The 15982-nt window shown below is 45.1% G+C and overlaps 1 protein-coding gene across 1 annotated transcript in view; it reads right to left on the bottom strand.

Annotated features, from left to right (window-relative positions):
- The window catches only part of SEMA5A (semaphorin 5A), a 554671-nt gene that overhangs the window by 166195 nt on the left and 372494 nt on the right, over positions 1 to 15982 (bottom strand). The window contains exons 9-10 of the mRNA XM_043887779.1: positions 10983 to 11268; positions 5517 to 5652 (exon numbers count right to left, since the gene is read on the bottom strand). Coding sequence (XP_043743714.1) covers positions 5517 to 5652; positions 10983 to 11268 — 422 coding nt within the window. The remainder of the gene's footprint in view (positions 1 to 5516; positions 5653 to 10982; positions 11269 to 15982) is intronic.

The raw sequence follows: 15982 nt of genomic DNA, 5'->3' as shown, positions 1-15982 counted from the left end.
CTGGGAGACTCCAAGACTTGGGGAGGGGGCATTGCTGGGGCTGCAGAGCGGAACCCCCAACTGCCACCTGTCTTTTTCATGACTGCTAACCTAATCCTAGGCTGCAACCTGAATTGTCACTGTGATACTGCGATTTGTAATAAGAAATATACAGTTAGTTTTCATTCCTGTTCTGTCACAGAGCTCCTAAAACCCCTGACACTTCCTAAGTGAAGAGTGCCATAAAGGCGTCTTTTGTTAAGTTACGGAGGTGACCTCTGGACCTCACTGAAGGGCGGGAATGCTGATTGCCAGAGTTGCCATCCCTGTGGTCAGAGGGTCAGAACTTTTGGTCCCACTGCCCTGACCTCCAGGAAGGAGAAAGGTGCTGGAGGTTGAATGCATTACCAATGGCCAAATGATTTAATCAACCTGCTTAAGTGAAAGACGTCCATAGGGCTCCAAAGGATGGAGCGTTCAGCCCTTCTGGGCTGGTGACCACATGGAGGTTCAGGGAGCGTGCTCAATGCAGAAGGAGCCCCATATGCTCTTCAGCCAAACCTCCCCCTGCTCTCCCTGTGTACCTCCTCCGTCTGACTCCCCCTGAGCCACGTCGTTTACAGCAAAGCTTGCTTTCTTGGACTCCCAGATCACTGCAGACAGTGATTGGCTGAAATCAAAAGCCGTGAAATCAAAAGATGCCTGCTTCTTGGAGGGAAAGCTATGACAAATCTAGACAGTATATTAACAAGTAGAGCTATCACTTGCTGATAAAAGTCCATATGGTCAAAGCTATGGTTTTTCCAGTCGTCATGTACAGATGTGAGAGTTGGACCACAAAGAAGGCTAAGCACCGAAGAATTGATGCTTTCAAACTGTGGTGTTGAAGAAGACTCTTGAGAGTCCCTTGGACTGCAAAGAGATCAAACCAGTCAATCCTAAAGGAAATCAACCCTGAATATTCATTGGAAGGACTGATACTGAAGCTCCAATGTTTTGGCTACCTGATGGGAAGAGCCGACTCATTGGAAAAGACCCTGATGCTGCGAAAGATTGAAGGTAGAAGAAGGGGGCAGCAGAGGGTGAAATGGCTGGATGGCATCCCTGACTCAATGGACATGAATTTGAGCAAACTCCAGGAGATGGAGAAGGACAGGTGAGCCTGGTGTGCTGTAGTCCATGGAGTCACAAAGAGTTGGACACGACTTAACGACTGAACTACAACGACGTCATAAGTAAAATGTTTGCATTCTGTGAGCCTCTCTAGCTGATTGACAAACCTAAGGAGGGGGTCCATGTATAGCCCACAGGTCGGAAGCATGGGTAGCAACTTGGACTGGAGACTGGCATTGGAAATGAGGGTCAAGGGGAGAGCCTTGTAGGACTGGGTCTATCAACCATGAGATCTGATGCTATCTCTGGGTAAACAGTGTCAGAATTGAGTGGAATTGTTAGACATCTGGCTTGGTGTTGGAGGAAAAACAGCTGATTTGTGGTGTGTGTGTGGGGGGGAAGGCATAGGTTGGAATTGATCAACAGTATCATTAGCTAAGAACAGGTTGAAACTATACAGTGTCTTGGTTTTTTAGCCAACTTATAATGAATATCTCACCCGAGGATCCTTTTTCAAATATTTTGAATGGTATTTAAATTTATACCATATATTTATTGGATCATAAGTAATCCACCTAGCTCTCTAACGGGCTGCAAATTCTCTCACCATGCCTTACACATGGGGCTCCCGCAGTGTTGGCATGACACCCCAGGGACTCTGAGCAAGAGGAAAACATTAAAAATAGTAAAAACACAGCCATCGTCCTCCTGTGACTTACAATCCATAATCATTGTCTTGCTAACACCTCTGAGACTAATAGATCAATACTTCTACTAATTCTTATAACAATAATATTTGCATTCTTGTTTATTTTTTCCAAGGATGACAGATCCATCCTCGCCCTAGCCTGCCAGCCCTTGGTGGGTACATCCATGATCACTGAGGCTCATGCGGAGAGTGCTGGACGTCGATGGTACCCTTCCTCCTCTTTTGCTGCAGATGCCTATGGTGTACTGAAGGATGCTGATGATTTGGCCAGGTCCCATCATCTGGTCCTCCAGCAATGGCCTGCTCATCTGCTGGACCACTTTTGAGGGTCTGTCTTCCATTTCAGCTCCACCAATTTGATTGCTGGGAATCAAAACTGCACAGAAATTTCTAGAGTCTGTCCCAGTGCAGCTGTACCACTGAGTCCGGATAATGTTTTCTGTAATTGACTGAAGCCTTTCTTAGTGAGGCCCAGAGTTCAGACGGCTTTGGGGACTCCAGCTCTAACAGGGACGACTTTCACAGCATGACCTGCGATGGTTTCTAAATTGCAACTGATAAAAATTAATAGTATTATATTTTGTTATTATTTTCAATAGAGAATTTTGTATCGAATCTTGCAAAATTACTCAGTGTTCATCCTAACCCATTCTTCCTCCTGAATCTGAGCCATGTATCTGATCTTCCAGTTAATTAGCTATTTCTAGTACATATGTGCTTAGTTGCTCAGTCGTGTCTGAGACTGCGACCCCAAGGACTGCAGCCGGTCTGGCTTCTCTGTCCATGGGGTTCTCCAGACAATAATACTGGAGTGGGTTGCCATGCCCTTCTCCGGGGGATCTTCCCAACCCAGGGATCAAACCCCAGTCTCCTGCAATGCAGGTGGATTCTTTACCGTCTGAGCTATCAAGGAAGCCTTCTAGTACATAAGCACTGCATAAAATTCCAAATCTCAGTAGGCAAACAATAATTTAAAAAAAATCTAACTACATCTAAGTATTGGTTTTTGCAAACATAAGGCCCTTTATACACAGCAGATGGACCCTTAATTCACATCATATCCCACCCCCCACGCCAGTGTGTGTGGTTCCATAAAAGTCAGTCAGGTTGCCTTAAGTTAGCATGGTTACCAAACATGGTAAACCAAAAGAAAATATTTATTACTCATGAATATCAGGACTTACACAAAGAATCACCATAATCTAAACTTTAGTTCCACGCAAATCTTAAGTACTACCCAAAGAAGACAAGCTCACTGGAGCAGGCTCCCTGCCTGAAATGCACGCCACATTCTGCAGGCTTCGTTCATTACACCGCATGGCCCGACTCCCATCTCATAAACCTGAGTAAGCCCTTCAGTGGGACACTGGCATTATAAAACCAGATGCCTGTGGCCTCAGGAAATGAGGGGCTTTGCTCTGTGCTACAAATGCATTCAGACAGAGGGGCTAAAAGTTATCCAACTGCCCAGAGGTGGTAAGGCATCACAGAGTTTACTAAGTCACTGTTCACTGTGAAGACGTTTGCAATTGAAACATCAACTACATTAAAAGAACCCTAAAATACTGTGAGCTTCTTTGATCATCTTTTTTTAAACTTCAGGGTTTTACAATGGACTTTCTGAAAGGAAATGATATATTTCACCTTCCTGGTTTTCCAGAGGGCCTTCTTAAACAGCTACATCACCCCAGGATCCAGGGATATGGGTGGGATTTAAATGCAGAGACTCAACAATGGGGCACAGAGAGTCCGTGTTCAGTTACTAATTACGTGAACCACATATGTTATCAGGAAAAGTGACGACTTCATGTCTGGTTCCCACTAAACTGTTTGCTTGCCTGGATTTCTTTGTCTAGTACTGAACTTTCTTAGTAGGGAGACTTGAATAATAACTATAAACTTGATCACTCAGTTTCCTGACTTACAAGTAGGGCTTATGACACCCACTTTACAGAGCTGCTGAGATGAGAAAATATGACAAAGTAGCTACAAACAAATAATCCTTAAATAGTCCCCCTTGTTATGGGATGCTAAATCATTTTCCCAAGTAAAGCAGTGAATGGTAAAGTGGACATGTAAGCCCATTTCTATTCTCAGCGTCATGATCTTTATAAAAAGATTTCAAAACAATTAGAATTGAATGATTCCTGTCAAAGTGCAAGTAAAATGTAAAATAATTGAACTTTTCCATATTCCTAGTTTTCTCAAAAGCTAGAGGTTTTATGTGTTGGGTTGACAAGCCAACCAGAATTTGGAGGCCTGAATACATGACTCGAGTCTAACACTGACTGGTTATGAAAACTAAAGTTCCTCTGCTTGGAAGAGGTTGAAGCTCTGCACGTGAGGACTGGGCCTGGGAGCCCAGCTCAGCCACTAAGGAGCCCGTATCCTCATCCTGATGACATGCTCTGAGGCTCAACACCCTTCTCTGTCAGTGGGAGCTGTTACCAACCATACCACAGGTGCCAGAAGGTGGCAAGACACATAGAAGCATTGAGCCCAGTGTTTGGAACTTAGCATTTCTAAAAATTACACCCACAATGATGATGGTGAAGATCCTAGGACAGTTCTTCTCAGAAGAAAGGCGCTCCAGGGAAGTCTGCTGGTATGCATGAATGTCAGAAAAGTGAAAGTGAAGTCGCTCAGTTGTGTCCAACTCTTTGCGACCCCATGGACTGTAGCCCACCAGGCTTCTCCATCCATGGAATTTTCCAGGCATGAATACTAGAGTGGGTTGCCATTTCCCCTAAAATTCATATGTTGAAATCCTACCCCTCAAAGTGACTGTATTAGGAGCTGGAGCCTCTAAGGAAGTGACTGAGGTTAAATGAGGTTAAATGAGGTTAAATAAGGGTGGGGCCCTGATCTCATAGGATTAGTGTCATTTCATGCTCACCTAGGGAATGCCACATGAGGACACAGTGAGGGAGCTGGCTATCTACAAACTGGGAAGGGAGCACTCTCCAGAAACTGAATTGGCCAGAACCTTGATCACAGACTTCTAGCCTCCAGAATTCTGAGAAAAGAAATTTCCAGTCTGCGGTATTTTGTTACAGTGGCTGGAGCTGAGTAATATACCTGCTGACTGACCAAACAGTAGAGGGCTTCGTCTCTTTTGGTTTCAGCTCCCTCTGAACATGGGCAGGTGAGAGCAGACGATGTCAGAGCCCCTGACGGCTTGAACACAGGGCATTTGGTGCCTTATACACGAATGGCCTCCATCTGCTCCTGTTTTCTCCACAGCTGCCCCATCACCCCAACAGGAAATCTCACAGCGTACCCAATTAGAGCTCAATTCTGTTTGTGCATCCCCACTGCTCTGTGTCCTGGACCACATTCATTACAGCGTCGTTCATTAGGAGTCAGAGCTCCTTGGGGACACAGAGCCCACCATCATTAGTACTAATTGAAGCTGGATTCCCAACCTGCTGCATTGTGCTGGCCTTTTGCAGTCCAAGCTCAGGCATCCCAGCTGACAAAAGACCCTTTGAAGGCCAGGCGCCTCAGTACACAAAAGGCGGTGGTCTATTTACATGAGACAAGCTGAGTGAGGGACTGTCTGCAAGGGGCTGGGGGTGGGGAGCTCACAGCTGCACTGGGTGAGTTCCAGGGTTTCAGTGGTCCCAGCCTGTCTGTCTGCACAAGGTTTCTGCCTGTTATCTGGGGCGGGGTGTGGGGAATGACCTAAGGAGAGGCCCTTTGTCCCTGGAATTACCTGGAAGTTGGGGTTGGGGTTGGGATATGGCAGCCAGGCGGACCGAGAGTTCTCCTGGTACTTGAAGGGCCCATTAAAGGCCTGGGAGATGGCGCTGAGGTTGAAGACGCACACAGCCGAGGCAGCGATGCTGTTCCTGTGGAGGTGAGGAAGAAAAAGGAAAAGGCAGGTCAGAGAGCACCCTCGAGGCGACCTCTGCTCCCCATGACAGATTCTGGGTGCCCAGGAAGCGTCTTTGAGGGGAACACTCAAGATCAGCAGGAATAAACACCCCACGGATGAAGCGGAAGCAGTGAATGGTGTTCCTCTGGGGTTTTTGTTCCTCCAACATTTCAGTCTAGAAACAACAGTATTTAGCAGTTATGATGCTTGTAATCCCGCCGACAGGATGGATTCACCCAGCTGGGGCGGGAGTGATAGAAGCTTTTGAAGGGAAGAGCTGTATGTTATGCCTTTAAAATTCGTGGAGGAAACAGAGTTCCTCCTCTAGGGCATGGGCCACCCATCAGCCTGGCAAGGCTCTCTCCCACACTCTAATCTGGGCACTTTAGCTGGCAGTGGGGCAAGCTGCCGCTGCTTCTGTCTATAAAAGCCCCAAATAGTTGTGAGTATTTGTTATCTTTAAAAAATAAGCAACTGAAAGCATTTTGCAACAAGTGCCTTTCAAGATCCTTCATATATATGTACATGCATATGTGAAAAGTATTTTAAATTCAAAGGGTCAAAGACAAATATTTGACAGAGCACTGACATAGGACCTCTTGAAGCCTTAATTCAGAATTCAACCTTTGCAGGACCGAAGGCTGTCAATGCGATGCTCTCAGAGTCCAGGGCCCTTTTACTAAGTGGAAACTGCAATATTTTTTTTTGGTTAAGTAAATCTTCATTGTGAGTTCAGCTATGGTTTTAAAATTTCATGTTTATGCTATTAGCCAATAGTATGTCTACTTATCAATTGTATTTTCTGAGGCAAAGAAAAAACAAGAAACTCTAAAATGTGAATGTCTACCTTATCCTTGGTTCATCTGAAAAACACAAATAGGTGGTAAATATTTACAAACTCCAATTCATCTATTAAGGGAGGGGACATTCACTGACCAAGGGAGGTCGAGACACCTGCCCCAAGTCACCCAGCCACTAAATGGGGGAGTTGGACTGAACCCCAAGGTGGGTTGGCACCAAAATGGAAAGTTTGAATTCTTGGTGACAGCTCTGTGTGGACAATAACAAAAGACACCCTGTGGAAGGTCAGAGCCTTGAGAGCAGGTATGCCTGTTCCCTCTGGAAGCCCCAGAGAAGAGAGTCTGGCGGGAAGACTCACCACTGCTGCTGGCGGATAAAATGATATAAATGTGAACTCATTGCTAATTTTACTCTTTGTGCATTACCCTCGGAAAACAAGAAGATAAGCCAGAAATGTCTAAAGGTAGAATTAGCCTTTGGACGCCTGACTAGACTTCAGCAAGAACCAGAAGACAAGTCTGTTAGGATGAGGACGGCTGGCCAGACCCCCAGGAGGGACGCCATCCGGGGACCAGGTGACCACGCCTCGGGCCTGGCACAGTGACAGCGAGGGGCTCACCTCTCCGAGCCCTCTGCTGAGTGGCCGACAGGGACCTTCTTGTTGAGCACAGGGAACCTCTAGCTCCTGAGACCAGCCTGACTTCACAGATGCATGGACAAAGGTGCAGGGAGGTTCCTGAGTCCACGTCACAGGCTGAGGGGAAAGAAAGCAGGATTTATACCTGCTTTGCAGGGGGCCTTGGGGTTCCTGCCTTTGACCCCGTTGCTATGGCTCTTTCACAGGAAGGGAAGACACTTATCCTCCACCTGCCTGCATCCATCTCTCAGTTCACTGCGCTCACTCACTCTGAAGGGCACTGGGTGGGATCTCTGATGTCAACCTGGATGCCCCAGGGGCTGTCATTCTGAGTATCCCTGACACGTGTTGGTAGACACGTCTTCCCACCTCCTGGAGAGCAAAGCCCCATTGGTACAGGTTATGTGTTCTGTGCACACAACACACACACACACACACACACTTTCCTGCCTTTCCTCTACCCTTTAACTTCCTGCAAACTGAGACGGGTGAGGAGGAAGGACATGAGTGACCACCCCCTAGCAGCTCTTCACCCAATCTTCCTGGGATGGGTCTGCCCGCCAGAATTGCACATTCACCTTCTCCTGTTGGTCCCTGCAAGTAGTGGTGGTCAGCACAGGTCTGGTCTACCATGACCTTGCGGACAAGTCTGCTGAAAGCTGGGGTCTGTGGTGATAAATCCATTTGGCTAACAGACCTTCAACCACGTGTTGCAAGCTTACTGCTTTATCTAATGTTCTATTTTCTTTCTTTCCCTATTCAGAGTCTAGGCATGTAAAAGTGGAGGTAGCCCCTCCCTCCCGCTAGGTGAGCCCAACAATATGGGAACTTAGAATCTGCTGGAAGCCACTGGTAGAAAAGTAGAGAAGTTTCTCTTAGCTCCTTGCCTCTTAACAAAGGAAGAAAACTAAAAACTTTAACCCTTCCCTACTCCCTCAACTGTATTATCTGAAAGCCAGCATTTTTAGATTCCAGGAGAAGAAAAAAACAAAAAAAAGAAAAAACAGGGAAATCCTTCAGAGACTCTGTTGCAGGAATGTACTATTTCCTGCAGTCCCATCCATGCCCCAGGGTTGAGAAAAAATACCACTGAGCTCTAGCTGGAGAAGACTCTTGAGAGCTTCTTGGACAGCAAGGAGATCCAACCAGTCCATCTTATAGGAAATCAACCCTGAATATTCATTGGAAGGACTGGTGCTGAAGCTGAAGCTCCAATACTTTGGCCACCTGATACGAAGAGTCGCCTTTTTAAAAAAGACCCTGATGCTGGGAAAGAGTAAGGGCAGAGTGAGAAGGGGGCCACAGAGGATGAGATGGTTGGATGACGTCACCAACTCAATGGACATGAGTTTGAGCAAACTCCGGGAGATGGTGAAGGACAGGGAAGCCTGGTGTGTTGCAGTCTATGGGGTCACAGAGAGTCGGACATGACTTAGCAGCTGAACAACTAGGGACAGAATGAGCTGGAACACTGAACTTTATCCCTAGTCCCCTGTGCTGGAGACCAACCAAACCTATGAGCCTAAGCACTGGAAAGCTCAGCTAGGGCAGTTTTAGCCATAAGTTCAGAGACAAGACACAACTGGTACCTCAAACTGTCATTTTCTTTCAATTTCGAGCAAGTCTTGCCAAGAATGCATGTCATTTCCTGAGAGAGTAAGAGCAAGGTTGAGACAGGAGAGGGAGCAGAGGTGAGACATATGCCGGGATTTGCAATGGATAGATCAGAAAGCAGTTCCCAAGACCTACTGAGAATAAGCGCTGGAGAGAGACATGGAAGGACTAGTGATTCTTTCTGTTAGTACGAGTTCTCTGTATCAGGTGATTTCCAACACGATGAGCATCTTCAGCACTAAGCAAATATTCTGGATAGCCTGAAACTTACCTTTGCAGGTATCTAAATAGACCACTCACCCTCCTGGAATGGCCCAGGCACAGAACTTCCTCAACTTTTTAAATTGTTTGCGTTTGCCCGCAGCCAGGGCAACGAACAGCTCAGTAAGCCAAGCTCCCATTGTGTGTAAAATTGATGTCAACAGAGCCAGTGAACATTCATCTTGTGCAGCTTACACTATTTCTTAAATAAGGTTTTAGAAAGCAAATCAACTTCAGAAGCTATACATTGATTTTTTTCCCCCCCAAAGAAACTTATCAAGGAGAGAAAATAACCTCTGGGTTTGAAAACCAGATTTATAACAAAGATGGTCCTGGTGGGGTGGGGGTGAGTAGGGAGTCATCCATTTTAGTCTTGTTTTTCTAACTTTGCATCAGAAAGAAGACTCCTCACGGAAGAAACTTGTTAGAAAGCAAATGTTAACACTTAAGCTCAGCAGTAGGAAAAATGGGAGGGAAGCGTAACAAGGAAGTAAGATGCAGATGAAGTGATTCTTCAGAAATGCAATTTGTGGACAGCCTTCCCAAGTGGTTCAGTGATAAAGAATCCCGCTGCCAATGCAGGAACACAGGAGACATGGGTTCGATCCCTGGGTCAGGAAAACCCCCTGGAGGAAGAAGGGGCAAGTCACTCCAGTATTCTTGCCTGGAAAATCCCAGGGATAGAGGAGCCTGCATTCTTGGCTACAGTCCAAGGGGTCACAAAAAGTCGGACACAACTGAGTGACTGAGCATGCACCATTTGGATGCAGAGGGGATGAAAACAGAAGTTGGCAAGACTCAGGAAGCCGAGGAGACATGGTAGAGTGACCAACTGTCCTGGCTTGTCCAAGACCAAGAGGCTTCCCAGCACAGAGCAGGCCTTGGTGCTAAAAGCTGTGATCCAGGACAGACCTGGACGCTTGGCCATCACACCTCCATGATTGGCACTTCAACTCATCCTGACTCAGATCCTTTACCCTGGACACAGATATCTGGCTTTTGTCCAAACCATTAGGCCACCAGATGAGAGATTTCAAAGGTGCTGCAAAGCAGAAATCACCCTGCGGAACCATCATGCCCACTGCGAAGGCGGAAGAAAGTAGAGCTGGAGTCTGTGACTCCTGGTGGTGGGTGCCATCGCATGGAGTCTGAGCACGTCAGCTAAGGAAGGGAACTAAGTGCGGAGTCCTGGCACACTCCACCAGACAGAATGCGAGTCAGGAAACTGTACATCCTATACTTAGTCCAAATAGTGTCAGTTCCGGAGGAAGAGTATCTCCCGCAAGAAATAAAACACTGTATTTTTTTTTTTTTTGCAAAAATACTTTAAAAGTAGAATCATTCCTTTAGAAATGTCTAAGTTAGTCATCGAATATAATAGGGTAAGCCTACTTATGTGCTCTTCCTACATGTACATCTGAGTTAAAAGTTATGTTATCGCAAAGATCAGGCTCTCCAGACAACACTGGTTTCATTATGCAAAGATGCATGACTTATGTATGGGGTAAAAGAAAGAGACCTAGAGGGGTAAGATGGGGAGAGAGGGGATACATATATAACTCTGGCTGATGCAGGTTGTTGACCAACAGACACCAACACTACAATGTAAAGCAATCAACCACCAGTTAAAAATAAATTAAAAAAAAAAAAAAGACATCTAATATGTTCTAGCATTTCAGAACGGGCCCATGCCCAGAACACACTAGTAAATCAGAAGGAAAAATGTACAGAGAATAATTTGAGACTACCATAACAGAAGGATAGATCAAAACTTTCTGAGTAGCTTTATTTTCCTAACACCCGTCTCAGAAATCACATCCCTTTTGGTAGCACTGAATTCACACTCACATTTTTTTTTTTTTTTGGCTGTTAGCCCAGCAAAAGAAGAAACATTTCTGTTAAAGCAACTTGTAAAGCTCAAAGGGCAGAGAACAGTAGAGTCATTCACCAGGAGCAGAAGAGCAAGGCAAGAATGATTCGCAGTTACGTACACGTTGGTGGTGAAGATGCCGTAGATCAGGTCCAGCTCGGGCAGGAAGAAGGTGCCCTGGAGCTCGTGGTAGTAGAAAGGGACCTCGCCCGGGCGGGAGCAGTTGAGGCGGGCCTTCATGAACGTGGTCCACGTGTCCTCCAGCAGGAAGCGGCCCCCGATGTCGTTCTTACACACCCGGGCAGCTCGGGAGAACACGGTCTTCCCACAGTCGTGCTCCACGGCATTTTCTCGGAAGAAGAAGTAGGTGAAATTTCCGATGTCGTAAGAGGACACGAAGTTTGGTTCTAGAAACATCAGGAAAGAAGAAAGGGCTCAGCTTACTGGACAGCACAGCAAACTCTGCTCAACATTACCTAACAACCTAAACGGGGGAGGAATGTGAAAAAGAAAGAGACACATGTTTCACTGAATCACTCTGCTGTACGTCTGAAACTAATACAATATTGTAAATCGACTGTGGTGGTGGTGGTTTGGTTGCTCAGTTGTGTCTGACTCTTTGTGACCCCCATGAACTACCTATCACCCACCAAGCTCCTCTGTCCAAGGGATTTCCCAAATAAGAATACTGGAATGGGTTGCCATATACTTCTCGAGAGGATCGTCTGGACCCAGGGATTGAATCCGAGTCCCCTGCATTGCAGGCGGTCCATTGCAGTTGGAATTTTTTACCTACTGAGCCACCAGGGAATCCCCAAAACTATGCTCCAATGTAAAATAGAAAGTTGATAAAAAAGCAGGAGAGAAGAAAAGCCTAAACATCCATAAGCTACTCCTCTGCGTCTTGCCTGCTCAGTATTTATTCCAGAGAGACTTGATTTTGTGTGGATAACACTGTGCTGTTATAGAAGGAACAAGGCCCCAAGAGCACCCTAATGATCTACACCACGGGGTGGAACCTAGTGCGTGAGTTCTATCATTTAGTCGTTCAGTCATGTCTGACTCTTTGCGACCCCATGGGCTGTAGCCCACCAGGCACCTCTGTCCTTGGGACATTCCGGGCAAGAATACTGGAGTGGGTTGCCATTTCCTTCTTGAGGGGATCTTCCCAGCCCAGGGGTCAAACTCAAGTCTCCTGCATTGGCAAGTGGACTCTTTACTGTCTGAATCACTGGAGCCCACATGAGTTCTAAGTGACAGGAAATAGCCAGTGTGATTCCACACATAAGCATCCTGAGTTATATAGCACTTAGGTACATAGCGAGGCTTCCCTGATGGCTCAGATGGTAGAGAATCTGCCTGTAATGTAGGAAACCCGGGTTCGATTCCTGGGTTGGGAAGATCTCCTGGAGTAGGAAATGGCAACCCACTCCAGTGTTCTTTCCTGGGAAAACCCATGGACAGAGGAGCCTGGTGGGTTACAGTCCATGGGGTCGCAAAGAGTTGGACACGAATGAACAACTAACACACACACAACTTTTCAATAGGTATATAATATTGATACCATCAAAAATGGACAGCAAAAATTTGCAATACACTTTAAAGCCATAGACAGTACTTTATTTGTATATTCTTAATAACCTTCAGAAACAGTGGGAGATGAACTTATTTACAGAACAGAAACAGACTCACAGACTTAGAGAATGAACTTATGGTCACCGGAAGGGAAGGGTAAGGGGAGGGATTGATTGGGTGTTTGGGACTGACTGTATTTTAAATAGATGGCCAAGAAGGACCTACTGTAAAAACATGAAAGATAAAAAAATAAAATAGAAAGAAAAAATTAGACAGAGATTCTTAGCAATAATAATAAAATAGAACAATCATTATACCATAATAAAAGCTATATGAATTTGGAGAAAAACAGTGGGAGAAAAATATTAAAAACATGAAATGTGACTCAGAATATAGAGGTATAGCATTAATATCATGTTTGTTTGTGTAGAAGACAACAAAATTCTTTGATTTTACTTATATACTCGAGTATGACTTTGGCATAAATTATGTGCTTTTAGTAAGGACTTTAAAAATGTTTTTCATTTGTGAAAACTGAAACTATAGGGTTAGTGTCCTGAATCAGCTTTAGACATTCCTGTTACTATGGTGACCATGAAATGTGATAATCAATTCTTAATTTCTTATTTCTTCATTTCTGGGGAATTCATTTAGAGGAGAGGAGGGTATTGAAATGGAGTCATTGCCTTTCTGATCTCATGATTAGATCAAAATTATGGACTTAGAAATGACAAATTATGGCAAACCTTTACTTAATCACCATGCTCATCAGGCATTTAGGAATTTATTATAGATTGTCAACAGAACTTCGTATACAGCACCGAAAGCATTATCTTCATAACTTGCTGGTTGAGCCTGCTGATAATAAAGATGATACCCTCTCAGACACCGTGCCATGCGTGCTAAGTCACCTCAGTCGTGTCTGACTCTGTGTGACCCCACGGACTGCAGCACGCCAGGCTCCTCTGTCCAAGGATTTCCCAGGTGAGAATACTGGAGCAGTTTGCCGTTTTCTTCTGCAGGGGATCTTTCCAACCCAGGGGTCAAACCAACGTCTCTTAAGTCTCCTGCATTGGCAGGTGGGTTCTTTACCACTAACACTACGTGGGAAGCCCCTGTCAGACACAGGTGTGCCCTAATACTTATCTTTTAAAAACTCTAATAACCAGGTTTGATTCTTATGCTTTTCTCTATTGCTGAGAGTTTTCTACTCAATCAGCAAGTGTCTTAATTTATGGTGCAATTAAGATAATAGGAAAATATCCTTCAAAATTAATGGAAAAATACACACAACTGTATCCACAGGACATATTTCAGGGACAATTGGTTTTGGAGGACAATTCAATTGGCCTTGTACTTTGTCAGATCCAATCATGTTGTACCAACAGACATGTTATCAGCAGAACAACTAAAAATAGGTTTGGCTACAAGATGATCCATTAATGTTAAGTGTTAGGCCTGTTTTAGGCTCACCTAAGATCTGAAATGCAGACACAGATTCTGAGACCGGCATGAAGAGGACACCAAGTACTCTTCTGTCCTGAAAGGCTGCTGCCAGCTTTCAGCCAAATTTGACTGAATTTCAATCAACAGTTGATGTCATCACAAAATGTTTCAAATTCATTCAACTTCACAGCTTCCTGGGGGCTGAGATGGTAAAGAATCAGCCTGCAATGCAGGAGACCGGGGTTGGATACCTGGGTTGGGAAGATCCCCTGGAGAAGGAAATGGCAACCCACTCCAGTATTCTTGCCTGCAGAATTCCACAGACAGAGCAGCCTGTTGGGCTACAGTCCATGGGTCGCAGAGTCGGACACGACTGAACGACTAACAATTTCACTTTCACTTCACGTTCTAAAAATGTAAAAATATTCTACTATATGTTGTATGTGTCATGTGCTTCTCTCCTAAGCTCATGATATTGTTAAGTAGTTTTACGTACATGAAGTATTAATCATAGAGATTTCAATAAGAACTGATTTTAATTTATCAACTGTTAAACATAGTATCTGATCACTTGCTTTAACTTGAAACAGATATTTTTAAAAAACACCCTGGCTTGCATTAAAATATATGAGATGGAAGTTAGACATATTTACTGTACAGTCTGCTTTAATATCCTGGAAAGATGCTCACAAAAACAGGCGGGGACACCTCTCCGACTTGTGTTTTTGGAAAGAAAAGCATAATATTGGGGGAGTTTGAATCCATGTTCACTGTGTGTCTCCCAAAGAGAATTACTCACTGAAGCTGACCCCCAAAAGCAAATATATGAAACAATTACAAGACTCTATTGAGTTTCTAAAGCTAATATTCACCTGGATGCCTAATCCTGAAGAGAAGGCTAAATCTCTGCAGAGCAGGTTCTGCACCCAGGCTCATATAACCAGACTGCAGTTTGCTCAGTGAAATGGAGACAAACAAAAACCACTGTCATCACCAACAGACTTTATGGAAAATGAAGAAATGGAAGAAAGATGTAGGTGTGTCTAGCTATAGCTCCCAGCACGGGTGGATGTGGTGTGAGACGGAGTCCACAAGCTTTAGCAAGCACCCTCATGACTACCTACTTCTGCCAGTAACTCGGGGCCACACAGCATGAAAACCACATAGGAAGTATCTGTAGGATCCAGGAAGCCTTGAGCAGGAAATCAAGGAGCTGAAAACATTAAAAAAGATCTGCCTTGGTATCTTCCAGCTCAAGGTTGGTCTATAATTTAAAAATCTCTGAAGTGAAGGGAAAGTCACTCATTTGTGTTTGACTCTTTGCGACCCCATGGACTATACTGGAATTCTCCATGGAATTCTCCATGCCAGAATACTGGAGTGGGTAGCTGTTTCCTTCTCCTAGGGATCCTTCCAACCCAGGGATTGAACTGAGGTCTCCCACATTGCAGGTGGATTCTTAACCATCTGAGCCACCAGGGAAGCCCAGTCTCTATTGAGATTAAAAACTCTAAAATCTCTATTGAGTGCTAAACTCTGGTGTAAGGCTCCAGGCTGGGTGCTTCTCTTTCAGAAGCTCAGGAAACTCACAGGAATCATAGAAGGAGATGCTTGTGTTACTCCTCCAGTTTCACAGATGAAGACACTATAGCCCAGAGGAGCCCGACCAAGTTCACACGACCAGCATCCAGTTGGGGGTTATGTCCTGAGTCTAGGCAGTCTGACCACAGGCCCTGTACACGGACCATTACACTACACTGAAAAAATAACGGGCTGCAAGAGGACCATCAGTTACTTCAACAACATGGAAGAACAGGTCTCGGAATTTCAGGCAAAGTTTCAGAAACCACAGTGGCGGCTGGGTTTTACTCAAGACCAAGATGAGGAGGGTCTGAGAACAGACCAGAGGGGAAGAGGGATGCTCAGATAAATCTTTACTCTGCAGCTATCAGAGACATCAAAGATGCCACAGAAAGAAGAGTGGGAGGAAGGAGTCAACAATCCCAGGGCTCATTAAACAAGAATAGTGTGGGAAGCGTTTGCCCTAATTCTAGAGAAAATGCTTCCCATGGCGGACACCAGAGCAAGGGCACATCCACC

Source organism: Cervus elaphus, chromosome 25 (genome assembly GCF_910594005.1).
Source record: "Cervus elaphus chromosome 25, mCerEla1.1, whole genome shotgun sequence".
Taxonomy (NCBI): domain Eukaryota; kingdom Metazoa; phylum Chordata; class Mammalia; order Artiodactyla; family Cervidae; genus Cervus; species Cervus elaphus.
This window is presented reverse-complemented; position numbering and strand designations above follow the sequence as displayed.